Raw genomic sequence first — 14,715 nt, 5'->3', positions numbered from 1 at the left:
CACACGTATATTGAAAACATATAAACACGCCATCTTATCTAGTTAGGTACCTGCTGTTTATATAACAACTGCATGCGGCCGCAAGACCTGTTGTCGGTATAACGATCGTGTGCCAATGGCGGCGACTGTCCCAGGTGCTCGACAGACGGGCCGCCTCAATTATATGTATCTAGCGTTTAACAGACCACTGAAATAATAACTATTATATACAGTACGCGACAGGTGGAGATGGCAACCGGAGAGGAAATGCCCTGCACACCCGCACAGCCCTCGCGCTAATCCGGTGCGGGTGAGCGCGGGTGACGTGCGGGAGTGCGGGGCATCCCCCCTGCTTCATACCCCGATTGCCATGTTAACCTGTCGCTACTATACTTTGCAGGCCAACTGGTTACTTATATTATGTCAATTTATCTGTGTTCAAAAATATGTTCTCTAATGTTATCTATGGTGTGTGAAGTCTGACAATCATACTTAGCCAGCGTGGTGGAGTATGGCCGAACCTTTCTCATTTTGAAAGGAGACCCGTAACTGCTCAGTAGTGAACCGACGATGGGTTGATCATGATGATAATGACGTGTATTTTTGTTGCGGGTAAACAACTCCTTTGTATACTTAGGTACCTTAAAAACCGGCCAAGTGCGAATCAGATTCACGCACCGAGGGTTCCGTACTACAGTTGTATTTATTCGTCATTTTGCGCGAGAAATCAAAAGTTATAATGCATAAAAATAAATAAAAATCTGTTTTAGAATATACAGGTCTTGCCCTTTCACTGCACATGATACGCACTTGGTAAATTAATCTTATGTATTTTGAAAGTTGAAAATGCTAATTATTTCTTCACTAGCTGATGCCCGCGATTTCGTCCGCGTGGAATTAGGTTTTTAAAAATCCCGTGGGAACTCTTTGATTTTCCGGGATAAAAGGTAGCCTATGTCACTCTCCAGGTCTTTATCTATACACATGCAAAAAATCACGTCAATCCGTTGCACCGTTGCGACGTGATTGAAGGACAAACCAACAAACCAACAAACAAACACACTTTCGCATTTATAATAAGGGATGATTACATTTTAAATGTTTTTTAGTGATGTAAATACAAATTCACGGTATTTGAATTTTTCACTTGACATACGCTATAAGACCTACCTACCTGCCACATTTCATGATTCTAGGTCAACCGGAAGTACCCTATAGGTTTCTTGACAGATACGACCGGGATAAAAAGTCAAACAGACAGACGGATAGACAGACACACTTTTGCATTTATAATATTCAGTATGGATATGGATTGTTCAATTTTTTCTCAAATTGTGGTGTTTTGTTGGTGATCATTGGATTGTTACAAAGTGAAGTGAAACCTTTAGGCCGCTAGCGTTATCGCTATTATTGTAAATGCGCCTAACTTGTTCAATCACTTTTTGTATCTTGTTTAGTTTCATTCATTCAATCATTATAGTAAGCTTTAGACTTACCTGTATCTAGTCCACGGGAAATGGTATTTCCTCCATTTCCTTTGACCCGCTGACTCATAGACCAATTTGAAGTGCATTTAGGCTTGCCATGATACCTAGGTCTCGCTAGGCGAGCTAGAGGGGCGCTCGCAGGGCACGTATATAAGCACTAAAGCCCTATCGATGTCTAAGTCTAACAGGAACCCCTAAAGGCAGCACTAGATATCATGAAGGCTACTGTAAGTATTGTATTAATTGCAAACCATAGAAAAAGTTTCACCTTATTAAAGTGTTTACATATTTTGTACATTTTACTAAACGTAATTAATGTTTAGGTTCTTATAGTTACAATTTGGAACTGGCAGGATTCGAATTCGCATCTCTCTGGCAGCAGCCAGTTGATCATTCCAGCTATGTTTGATAGTTATGTAAAATGTGAAAACTTTAAAAAAAACCGGCCAAGTGCGAGTCAGGCTCGCTCAATGAGGGTTCCTTACTACAGTCGTATTTTTTCGACATTTTGCACGATAATTCAAAAACTATGATGCATAAAAATAAATAAAAATCTGTTTTAGAATGTACAGGTGAAGACCTTTCATATGATACCCCACTCGATATAGTCACTCACTTCGAAAGTTGAAAATACTAATTATTAGTTCATGACCACAACTTAATTTTTTTTGTGTGATCTAACCCTAAATTCACGGTTTTCAGATTTTTCCCCAAATGTCAGCTATAAGATCTACCTACCTGCCAAATTTCATGATTCTAGGTCAACGGTAAGTACCCTGTAGGTTTCTTGACAGACAGACGGACAGACAGACAGACAGACAGACGGACAGACAGACAGACGGACAGACAGACAGACAACAAAGTGATCCTATAAGGGTTTTTCCTTTTGAGGTACGGAACCCTAAAAACTAGGTGCTACCAGCTAAAAATATGTTTTTTTTAATTTCTTAAATTTTTCTGCTTTTTAAAAAAGTATTCTAAACTTGCGTTATCCTAAGCCTTTGTTGTGATGCAAATAAACAATTTAATTGTACGTATCATTAATTACATTTTGATGTACCTACTTAGAGTTTAAAAGAAAATTAATAGAGCTCCTAAAGTATATTTACTTGACCAAGAAATATATTTAAAATGTTGATACGAAATCAACTCTCACGAAAAGTCTAGAAGTCAATGTTGCAAAATAAGCTCATTCATACTTACTTATTCGTAAGTATATCGAAGCGTGTTTATATCTGTAGTAAGTACTTAAATAAAAAAGCTTCTTCTGCTTGATTATAGGAACCGGTGCTTGTTGTGACGCATATATTCTAGCTGGTGTTGATTGAGTTGGACACCAACTAAAATGACAGGTCATGTTGACAATGTTCCCATTAAACAAGACTGGCACTACCTAATTTTATTATTTTTTATCGAAAATATTACAATAAAACTTAAAGCTAAGTAGTGTTATATAATTCGTTCCTCAAGCCCGCGTGGAACGGTGGGTGGTGTGACAAGAATATTGACTGCATTTCCGCGCTGAACAGCCAGGCTGATCCTTTGTGCAAAATAGCCAGCCCTTCTGACAACAGATTTGACAATTGTCCGTAATGAAATTATTAAATTAAGTATTATCTTAATTTGTTTAATATTTTCCAGCTGTGCGTACTCCTCCTGGCCGCGGCCGCAGTCTACGGCGCAGAGGAGAAGAAGAACGAGAAGCGTGGCCTGCTAGGCCTCGGCTACGGCGGCCTGGGCTACGGCGGCCTGGGCTACGGCGGCCTGGGCTACGGCGGCCTGGGCCACGGCCTGGGCCTGTACGGCGGCCACGGCCTGGGGCTCTACGGCGGACACGGCGTGAGCTACGCCTCCGCCCCCATCGTGAGCCATAGCGTGGCCATTCCCGCCCCCGTGATCAGCCACAGCATCGCCGCCGCGCCCATCCTCGACCACGGCGTCATCGGAGGCCACGGCCTCATCGGCGGCCACGGGCTGGTCGGAGCGCCGCTCCTCGGTCTCGGCCACGGCTGGCATTGAGCCTCAACACAATATAATTGTCTATAGTCTGTAATGTCTGTGTATATGTAAAGGTGGCGAGTCGATCGATTGTATGTGGTACCCGTTTCAGTCGCGTGGGTCTTTCAGTGCCAAATTAAAGTATTCTCGCTTCGATTGTGGATTGTTAATTTAAGTTCAATAAATTCTAAAAAACCTCAACGTATAGTGTTTATATGCTTAAAATTCTCTTGTTATATCTCAATGTGCTGAAACTCCTTATTTTCAATTGCACATTTCATCTTCTTTACTCATAGGGAGACTAACTGACGAGTGACGGATATATCGACGTATTGCTCAAATCGGTGGATCTAGAAACTTAAGATTTCTTACATATGCTCTCTATATGAATCCTACTTACTAAGAAACGATTCTCATAATTATTCCAAGTCAAAAGGACACTTACTAAACGAAATCGCGAGAAAAGGTGTCGCAGTTTACTTTAAAGACTTAAGCTAGCAAGTTATTTCTGCAATTTTAAACGAGACAATAAAAATAAAGATAAGTACAGTTAATTGGCCAAATAAAGGGTACAAGATAAACAAACATGTCAAGGAGTAAGTAAATCAAAATAATTCGAAAGTCGAGTCTCGACCTCGTCGCAAAAACTCGCCGTAGCTAAAGAACTAAATGTTTCCCAATGTACAACGCGATCGAAAAACTAGCTTAATCTATTAGTAACTCCTTAAAGTTGTCGTGTCGCAAGCGGAAACGACTGCTCGCTCCAAAGCGGAACTTGCGAGTTGCGAGTTGCGACACGCCGCGCGCCGGCCGGCAGGTTGGGCCTGGGAGTTTGGATTCAGGCCACAGCTGACCTTTGCTCTTATTATATATTTCATTTTACAATAAACTTTAACTTTGTTCTATATGTATAAAAGGAAAAGGTGACTGACTGACTGACTGATCTATCAACGCACAGCTCAAACTACTGGACGAATCGCGTTGAAATTCGGCATGCAGATAGCTATTATGACGTAGGCATCCGCTAAGAAAGGATTTTTCAAAAGTCAACCCCTAAAGGGGTAAAATAGGGGTTTGAAGTTTGTATGAAAGTCTGTCAGTTTTGAAGTTGTCGATATTGTCTATAAGTTTTGTAGTGAATATTTTTGCAATTAGTAGTATGACATATTTTATTAAGCTCATATTATGTTAAAATCTCATAGTTAAAGATCAACCCTAAGGGTGTAAAATAGGGGTTTAAAATTTGTGTAGTCCACGCGGATGAAGTCGCGGGCATAAGCTAGTATCCATATAAATTAAAAGCTGACTGACTGATCTATCAATGCACAGCTGAAACTACCAGACGGATCAGGCAGAAATTTGGCATGCAAATGGATAGCCATAACCTAGAAATCCGCTAAAAAGTATTTTTGAAAATTCAACCCCTAAGGGGGTAAAATAGGGGGTTGAAATTTGTGTAGTAGTTGTGGGCATAAACTAGTTTTACAATAAACATTATTTTATGTATTAGTATCTTATTTTTATTAGTGTTGACTTATAATTATGGGTAGGTATGTTAACCTGAAATAAATCAATTTTATTTATTTATTTATTAATGTTGTCTTTTTATTCCTAATCTTATTTTATCTCATATATCATTTCCCATACCTATTTATTGGTTTGTCCTTTAATCACGCCACAACGGAGCAACGGATTGGCGTGATTTTATGAATGGACAGAGCAAAACACCTGAAGAGTGACATAAGGTACTTTCAAAGAGTTTTCACGAGATTTTGAAAAAAGGATTTTAAATCCACGCGGATGAAGTTGCTGGCATCACCATCAACCCGTCGCCGGCTCACTACTGAGCTCAGGTATCCTCCCAACATGAGAAGGGTTTGGCCATAGTCTACCACGCCGGCCAAGTGCAGATTGGCTTTACACACGCTTAGAGAACATCATGGAGAACTCACAGACATTTAGGGAAGTGATATTTAATTGCTTAAAATGTACATAATTCCGAAAAGTAGGAAGTCAGACAAGTGTCGGGGTCGAACCTCCGATCCCCGAACAGCCGTCTTAACTACTAGGCTATATCTGATATTATCCAAGTAAGAACATTACGTAATTTCACAGGCCAGGGGCTCGGTGCTCGATAACGATATATCGCAAGACATGTCGTGTCGCACGTCAACAAGCTCCTAAACCTCATGATCTAGATTCTAGATATTATAACTTGCGTTCTTTGCCACATATGGAGTCAGTGTGTTGCCGTTACGCAAGAGTTTAAAGAAAATAAACCTTAAAAGCTTACATTCAACACGAATATGAGTTACCTAGTCTCCCGGAACTATAATTCTATATTCAAGAAATAAATAAACGATTATTGCCTCTTCCAAAGTTCAAAATCTTCTTTTAATTCAAAATGACAAGATAGATCTTGTAATTACAAAATAGATCTTGACTACAATACCTACCACCTGGTAGTGGTAATGCAGGCTAAGATGGAAGCGAGCTAATGTATTGAAACTAATCACTACCCCTGTTATCAGTACCCCTATTATAAATGTGAAAGTGTGTTTGTTTTTTGGTTTGTTGGTTTTTCCTTCAATCACGTCGCAACGGTGCAACGGATTCACGTGATTTGATTTTGCATGGGTAATGGGTATTGATAAAGACCTGGAGAGTGACATAGGCTACTTTTTATCCCGGAAAATCAAAAAGTTCCCACGGGATTTAAAAAAAAACGTAATTCCACGCGGACGAAGTCGCGGGCATTAGCTAGTTATTAATATTTCCTTTGACCTAGACAGACTAAACAGAGTAAAAGGTTATTTGAAACTCAAAACTCAAACTCAAATTATTTATTCAGAATAGGTAAAGTTTTACGCTTACTGATGGTCAAAATTTTAAGTTGTAAGATAATATAGTGGTGATAATTAATACGTACTTACTTAAAACTAAAGCTACAAGGGTTCCAAATGCGCCCAGATCTGAGAAGAGCCCACAACAAACTCAGCTTAAAAATAATAAAATAATTGCCTTTGGGCCGCTGCTGTGTGATCTCTGACGCCAAGTAAAATGGTTTCTTTAATAAAACAGCACTAACTTGGAAGAGGTAAGATAAACCCATGATATACCTAATTCGTTTCTACGCATCGCTTTGCCGGTAGTATAGTAACTAGCCATGGCCGAAGCTCCCCCCTCCCAGTAGACCAGATCAGAGACATTTACAAAATATTATAATTGATTTGCTATATATTTACCTAACTACTTGAAAGAGATTTGTTTTGATGACCTTTACTGTTGAAACGATTTGTGTTTACCAAAAGTCACAGTCACACAAAAGGTCAACTTACGGGCTAAGGGAAAGGGCTATAATCTGCCTTCTTCCTACATTGACTATAACAACGTCGATGATACACATAGTAGGTAGGTATAAGGTAGTCAAGTAGTACTTCAAGGAATTTTGTTATAATTTGATGAATATTTTTGCCAAATAATAATTTACATACCAATGTTATGAGAAGGCTTCTCAATATAATAATATTATGGTGATATTTAAGTGAAACTACGTATGTGAAATTTAAATATATTAATGAAAACGTATCTACACCGAAAATAGAAAAGCATCGAAAGAAAAAGAAAAGAAAGAAAAGACGTTTATTTAACAAACTGTGCCACACATCACATGTTTCAACTCTAGAGCTGGTTATCCGGCGCCTCTTCCACCTGAGCATGAGCCCAACGCGCTTCAAGTAAAATCCAAGCCCCACACGCTAATATCACTTCCTGTATTATAAATGCGAAAGTATGTTTGTTTATTGGTTTCTTCTTCAATCATGCCGCAACGGACCAATATATCGACGTGATTTTTCGTATGAATATAATATTAAGAATATAGTTAGAGACCTAGAAAGGATAATAGGCTACTATTTACTAGGTAATTTATTACACACATCAACAATACAAGTAAACATAATAAAAACATACATATTAACTTAATAAGATAAGATAAAACCCATTTATTTATATCTTATTACGTATACGTTTTCAAGCTTCTACAAGCGGGTCAAAGAAATTATAAATTGATTAAAAAAATACTGATTTCTTGTTTTTTAATTATACAATAAAATCCAGTAATTAACCGGTCATAGCCTCATAGTCTCATAGCCTGACGACAGTCACACGTTTTGCCGGCGGAGCCTGTTGCTTACTTACAACGAAGGCATTTTTCACCAACTATGAACTTGTTATGGTAATATATACCCCATTAGTTAAATAACAATATTATAATCCAATATTGTTATAACGAAGAATGTTTGGAATATTAATTGATTACACATGTTCGATTCTGTTGAGTAAATATATAAAATGACGAATTATGTCAATATTTCAAATGTTTTATGTGGTGTGGTGTCATCTACTGTTTATAATAAAAATATTGTTAAAAAATCTAAAGATTTGTTAAAAAAATATCGTTAAAATTATTTCTCTATCTTGGCCTCTACTCCCATACCTACTTGAGGAAGGAGTAGTTTATTTACCAGTAAGTCTTGTTTTAATTTTGTTACATACAAAGCTATTGCTTTAGGTGGGCACTTATGTACATTATGATTTTTTGTAATTAAATATCACTTGCTTTAACGGTGAAGGAAAACATAGTAGGAAGCCTTCATGCCTGAGAATTTCAATAATGTTCTCAAAGGTGTGTGAAGTCTACCACAATCTACACTAGGCCCGTGTGGCAGACTATGGCCTAAGCCGTTCTATTCCGGCTGGCGATGGGTTGATCGTGATGATGACAGCAATCCAACGATCTGAAACTTTCTACACCGAAGTAACAATGATAAACAATCACAATTATTAAGACCATGGTAAATAATATACATGTACCTACCATATCTGAGTGAAATAAATAAATGATTATGATTATAATTATTATGAGTGATTAATTAATATTTTCTTACTAGATCAAAAATCTCGGGTTATCAAAACTGACCACTTTTCACACTATAAATTACAAAAAACAGCCATTCATCGTTTGAAATGTTGAAGATCAAAAATTATTTTAAAATATCAATTTGGTGTCCTAAAAATGATGTCTATGATTGATGCGTCTTACTAATTGAAAATATTAAACTTAATTAGTGGTATTCCCAGCGCGTGGGCAGAATAGCAGATTATGTACTTAACTCATCCGCAAACTGTTTGCTGACACGTAAACGACGTGACAGACATAAGACGAGTAAATGTTCAAGTAGTTCCGTATATTCATTGCGAATATTTTACTTGCTAATTTGTAACTAGTTGACCTGTCACGGCTTCCCTATTGTGGAAATTCTGAAAAACCATTCCCAGTAGTTCCTGAATCATTATAGTTTAGGAGTACTGTACCCTACATCATCAGGGTTGAGGAGTTGGGACTTGGAGTCCAAGCATGAGGTCGTTGCTTGGTACCAACAATATTAATTCACTATAAACACTTCCTGAATCTTGATAACTCAGGCGGGCAGTAACCCTGCAGCATTAGGAATAAGGAGTTGAATTCAGAATTTTTTATGGGACCACCACAAAAACTTCCTCTGTTGATAAAAAAAATTTTGCAAATCGGTCCAGAAACCGCGAAAAAATCGATGTACCTACATAAAAAACGGGCCGAATTCAGAACCACCTCCTTTTTCGAAGTCGGTTAAAAATAAAAAAGTAACTACCTTAAATGTTATTGGGAAGAAGTCAGATACCCACACCAACAGTTTTAATTTTAACTAAGTTACCTAATTATCTTAACTTCAACAGTTCTGTTAAGATTAACCAGAAACTGTTTCCCTGCTGCATCACAAATCGTATGGATTACTAAATTGGCGGTAAACTGGTAACTATCAGCCGAAGCCGCTAACTAGACTGGACCAAAGACCTAAGAAAATCTAAATATATAAAAGGAAAAGGTGACTGACTAACTGACTGACTGACTGACTGACTGATCTATCAACGCACAGCTCAAACTACCGGACGGATCGGGCTGAAATTTGGCATGCTATTTGGATAGCTATTAAGACGTAGGCATCCGCTAAGAAAGGATTTTTGAAAATTCGACCCCTAAGGGGATGAAATAAGAGTTTGAAATTTGTGTAGTCCACGCGCACGAAGTCGCGAGCATAAGCTAGTAATCTATAATTGCCTCGGATTCAAACCTGACACCTCCTACTTGAAAGACTGCTGCACTAACCACTGCGTCAACGAGGTCCTTGACTTGTTGTGACATGAAAATATTGACATAGGGCTACAATAAAGTTCTGCGGATCTCCAAGCGGAGTTATTACTCTGAAATGTTTATGTTGGATTCATACGGATCCTGTTCGTTGAGCCGCGACTATTTCACGATCTTATTATTAGATCTCGTCCTATCTGTATATAAGATAAGGCCATTCGGACATCTCACGAGATAGTTGTGAAAGCCTCCCGGTGGTGGTGCTATTTCGTCCTTTGGTTTCGGTGGAATCCGCTCAGCAACATGAAGGTTTTGGTGAGTTGCTCTGTTGTTAAACAAGGCGTCAAATTCATTTCGAGCAAAATGACTGAGTTTTACGAAACTACTAAACAAGTTGAAAATAAGTAGCAGTGTTTTTAAATTCAATTCTTCAATAAATGGGATAATTTATACAAAATTTTAAAAGTTTATTGTGATCTTCACAAACTGAAGTTTTTAATAGCTGGTAATGCTTTAGGAAAATAAACAATTGTTTTGAAAGTTAAAGCATTTTTTTTGCTATTAGCATATTATGCATTCCGAACCTTTGGTAGAGTCACAGACATAGCATAAGAGACACTAAGTAGTTGTCCTACTTTTTTTTTCTATTGATAATCCATACTAATATTATAAATGCGAAAGTGTGTCTGTCTGTCTGTATGTCTGTCTGTCTGTCTGTCTGCTAGCTTTTGACGGCCCAACCTTTTAACCGATTTTGATGAAATTTGGTACAGAGTTAGCTTATATCCCGGGGAAGGACATAGGCTACTTTTCATCCCCGTAAATTGATGAGTTCTCACGGGATTTTTAAAAACCTAAATCCACGCGTACGAAGTCGCGGGCATCAGCTAGTATTTAAATAAAACTTAAAGCTAGCCCTATCTAATAATTCAAATCATGTCCGCGTATATTGGTGCCAAGAGTACTGGCTGCATTTCCGCGCTAGACAGCCAGGCTGAATCGTTTCGCAAAAAATCAGTCAGGCTTTCTGTCACCAGATGAGGATATTAATTGCAGTGAAATTTGTTTTAGCACTAAGACTCCACGGCCTTAGGGTCTCCACAGCAAACGGAACAACAATGTAACTCTCGACAAGAAAGGCATACTTGCGCCGCTTGCAGGTTTCAGCCATTTCTGTTGCGGCTCCCGATCTTGATGCTATTTGATGTCGCTGGAGTGACTTGTAATGTGTCTCCACAGATCATCCTGGCCCTGGCGGCTGTGTCAGCGGCCGTGCCCGCCAACCGCGACAAGCGCAGCTACGGCCTGCAGTACGGCAACAACCCGGGGTACCAGTCCCTGCAGTCCAACAGCGAGCACTCCACGTCGTACCAGACCAGCAGCCGCCAGTCCTCGTCGCTGCAGGCCTACCAGCCCTACCAGCAGTACCAGCAGTACCAGCCGGCGGTGGAGCCCATCTACACCGTCCAGCAGCCGGTTAGTATCTCTCATCAACATCATCATGATCAACGCATCACTGGCTTACTATTGATATATTGATTGATAAGCACGGGTCTGCTCTTGGAATGAGAAGGGTTTAGGCCATTGTCCACCACGCTGGCCAAGTGCAGAATGGTAGCCTTCCACGCACCATTGAGAACTTATAGATAACTCTTAGGCATGCAGGATTCCTTACGATGTTTTCAAGTGATATTTACAATGTGAAACTCCGAAAGGTGGTGCAAGCCTCAGGTGCAACCTCCGACCTCCCGAATAGGAAGCGGATGTCTTAGTATCTCTAGTTGTTGGTGCAATCATAAGATAGCCCTTGACTGCAGGCACCCCAGGTATGTGATGATGAAGCTAAGAAGTATGGTAGTTAGTATGAAAAACTGAAACAAGGGCAAACCAATTCGTTTTTTAAACCGCAGCGTCCATATTGTTAAGACCATGCCCAGCATGGTTCGCAATTCTATACTTTTTCGCATAAATTAATTTTCAAGTATTTCATACGAGTACCTAAGTTGTTTTTATATTGACATATAAAACATCGTTATGGTATATGGTCGAAATAATTATGAATAAATAACTAATTAATTATCTTTAAAGGAATTAATTGTATGAGAATTGTAACAAACAACGAGCCTCGTGCGCGTTGATGTCTTTTATAGCTCCTCGTACATCGTCGTAACATTACATTGTACGTTGCACACAAAAGCGTCGAAACGGTTAAAATCTACAAAAAAACTTATCATAATTATTTTATTTATTATGATCAACCCATTGCCAGCCCACTACTGATCATGGGTCTCCTCTCAGAATCAGAATGATTTAGGCCATAGTCTGCCACGCTGGCCCACTGCGGATTGGCAGACTTACAATTATTAATTAAGTATTAATTATATAATTAGTTTATTACTAATATCAAGTAATTATAGTTTACTAGCTGATGAGCGCGATTTCATCCGCGTGGATCAAGGCTTTTAAAAATCCCGTGGGAGCTTTTTAATTTTCCGGGATAAAAGTAGCATGTAGCTCTTCAGGTTTTAAAGTATACCCATACAAAAAAATCACGTCGATTCGTTGCTCCGTTGTGACGTGATAGGAAGACAAAACAACAAACCAACAAACAAACACACATTCGCATTTATAATTTGTTTAGTTATTATAATAGCAATCAGGTTTTTTCCAAGTCAAAGTAATATTTATGACTATTTATTTTTATTTCAGCTTGTACAGAGCCGGCAAGTGTATCGGCCGCAAGTGTACGCGTACCCCGCCAGGCAGCAGCCCGTGTACTCCCCGCAGGTGCAGAGCTACTACCCCGCACAGACCTACACCCCCGTGCGGACCTACGCGCCCGTGCAGACCTACGCGCAAACCTACACCCCCGTGCAGACCTACGCGTCTCCCGTCCACTACCACCAACAGAGCTACGGCGCTGACCCATGGTGCTGATCAACACTAATATACATTCAGCAATGTAGCGTCAATCCCACCTTAGTTTTATCACAGACTGAATGAAACTTTTAAATAAAAGTAAGCCCCCTTCCATCTTTGATTGCATCTACACTTACCACCAGGTGAGATCGCAGTCATGGGCTAACTTGTATCACATAAAAATGTAAAGAATATAGTAGAATGTTATGTCTGTTCGTTTGTTTTCCCACACACTTATGTACAAATTCAGCAAAGATATAGGAATACGTTAAGTATGTAAGTTAACTAAATAAACATTTAAATTATTGTAATTGTTTGATTCACGCAGCTTCCGAAATTGAACTAATCGCTAAAGCAGAGTTTAAAATTATATTAATGTAAAAGGAGACCGGTCATCTCCCATACATTGCTGGCTCCAAAAATTGATGAACCGTTCCAAGTTCCAAATTAGTGTGATTTGTTAGGCAAAAATATCTACTTTAGACTCCTTTAGTTTCAGTTTGAGTGACAATTGCGTAATCAAAATGTATGGACTGGAATCCATGGGTTAGGTTGTGTTAGATAATGTGTCATTTGAACAATATTTTTGCAGAAACCAATCAAGTCATAATAAAATAATAATTGGACGACTAGTGAACTGTTTTCATAATCTCGACAAAACACAAACATTTCCGTTAATATTTAATCTATATTTAGCAACTGTAAATTCAAATTATTTTTTGTAATTTTGGTTTATCATAAAATAAAGGATTTTTTCCAATAATTTTTTTCTGTAACAAGACTGGGCCCAAAACTGGGCCCAAAACTGATCGGTCTCCTTTGCATTTTAAAATATTAATTAATTAATGCAAACGTATCCGGAAATACATACTAGGCCATGTTTTTATGCTAATATAATATTTGTTTTATTAAGTACTAATGCCTAATATTTAAATGAGGACATCAAATGCGTGGTAAGGTTTATCTAGTCTTGTTTTTCTTTTATGCAAATGACAATATATAAGGATACTAGCTGATACCGGCGACTTCGTTCGCGTTTATTTAGGTTTTTAGAATCCCGTGGGTATCTAATTTTCCGGGATAATTAGTAGTTTGTGTCATTCTCCTGGTCATTGACCCATGCTAAAAACACGTCAATTCGTTGCTACGTTGCGACGTGATTGAAGGACAAACCAATAAACAAACAAACCAACAAACAAGCACACTTTTACATTTACAATATGGGTAGTGATTAAGGCAGCTCCTGTTGGAAGAACTAGTAAATACTAATAGCATCGGGTCAGTCCGTCTGTTTATTGGAAAGCTCTTATTTTAAGGATTCTGTACCTCAAAAGGAAAAAAGGATCCCTTTGTTGTCTATCTGTATCTCAAGAAACCTATAGGGTACTTCCCGTTGACCTAAAATCATGAAGTTTTTGCAAGTAGGTAGGTCTTATAGCACACGTAAAGGGACAAAATGCGAAAACTGTGAATTTGTGGTTACATCACAAAAAATTAAAATGTGTTCATGAGCATTATTCTAATACTATTCTGTTAAAATAGTTTTCATTATAATTTTATGTAATCTCCTGTGGTCTTCTATTAAAACTAGATTTAGATTTAAATAATAATTATGTAATTACGTATTATTATTTGGTTACTTTCAAATAATTTCAAAAAAAAAAAAACAAATACTTAATTAGTATTTTCAACTTTCAAAGTAAGATTAAGTAGGTACTACTTATACCAAATGGGGTATCATATGAAAAAACTTTACCTGTAGATTCTAAAACAGATTTTTTTTTTTTTTTTTGCGTGATAGTTTTTGGTTTATATGCAAAATGTCGTGCAAAATGTCGAAAAATACGTCTGTACGGGAACCTCAATGCGCGAGTCTGACTCGCACTTGGCCGGTTTTTTTTTCAAGTTTATATCATGAAACTCACATCAACATTATCACAAAACTTTGCTATATATAAGACAAGTTGGCCCGGCGAACTTCGTACCGCCTAACAGTCGATTCTTGTTCAGGATTTTTTTTAATTTTTCTGTCCGTAAGGACCATCCTCGTACTTCAAGGAATATTATGAAAATAGAATTAGCAAAATCGGTTCAGCTGTTCTCGAGATTTGCAATCAGCAACACATTCAGCGATTCATTTTT

General features: G+C 38.2%; 2 protein-coding genes across 2 annotated transcripts; both read left to right on the top strand.

The window, feature by feature from the left end:
* Window positions 1-1,665: 1,665 nt before the first annotated feature.
* LOC117989713 (lamprin 1.8-10-like) lies at window positions 1,666-3,587 on the top strand. The gene is made up of 2 exons (XM_034977126.2): window positions 1,666-1,693; window positions 3,108-3,587. The coding sequence occupies exons 1-2, from the start codon at window positions 1,682-1,684 to the stop codon at window positions 3,483-3,485; spliced, it is 390 nt and encodes a 129-aa protein (XP_034833017.1). The 5' UTR covers window positions 1,666-1,681; the 3' UTR covers window positions 3,486-3,587.
* Window positions 3,588-9,821: 6,234 nt separating this feature from the next.
* LOC138403421 (uncharacterized) lies at window positions 9,822-12,829 on the top strand. The gene is made up of 3 exons (XM_069503886.1): window positions 9,822-9,969; window positions 10,894-11,130; window positions 12,364-12,829. The coding sequence occupies exons 1-3, from the start codon at window positions 9,958-9,960 to the stop codon at window positions 12,589-12,591; spliced, it is 477 nt and encodes a 158-aa protein (XP_069359987.1). The 5' UTR covers window positions 9,822-9,957; the 3' UTR covers window positions 12,592-12,829.
* Window positions 12,830-14,715: the final 1,886 nt, after the last annotated feature.

The sequence above is a fragment of the Maniola hyperantus genome, chromosome 16, assembly GCF_902806685.2.
Source record: "Maniola hyperantus chromosome 16, iAphHyp1.2, whole genome shotgun sequence".
Lineage (NCBI taxonomy): Eukaryota > Metazoa > Arthropoda > Insecta > Lepidoptera > Nymphalidae > Maniola > Maniola hyperantus.
The sequence above is the reverse complement of the archived record's forward strand: the minus strand, read 5'-3'. Positions and strand labels throughout refer to the sequence as shown.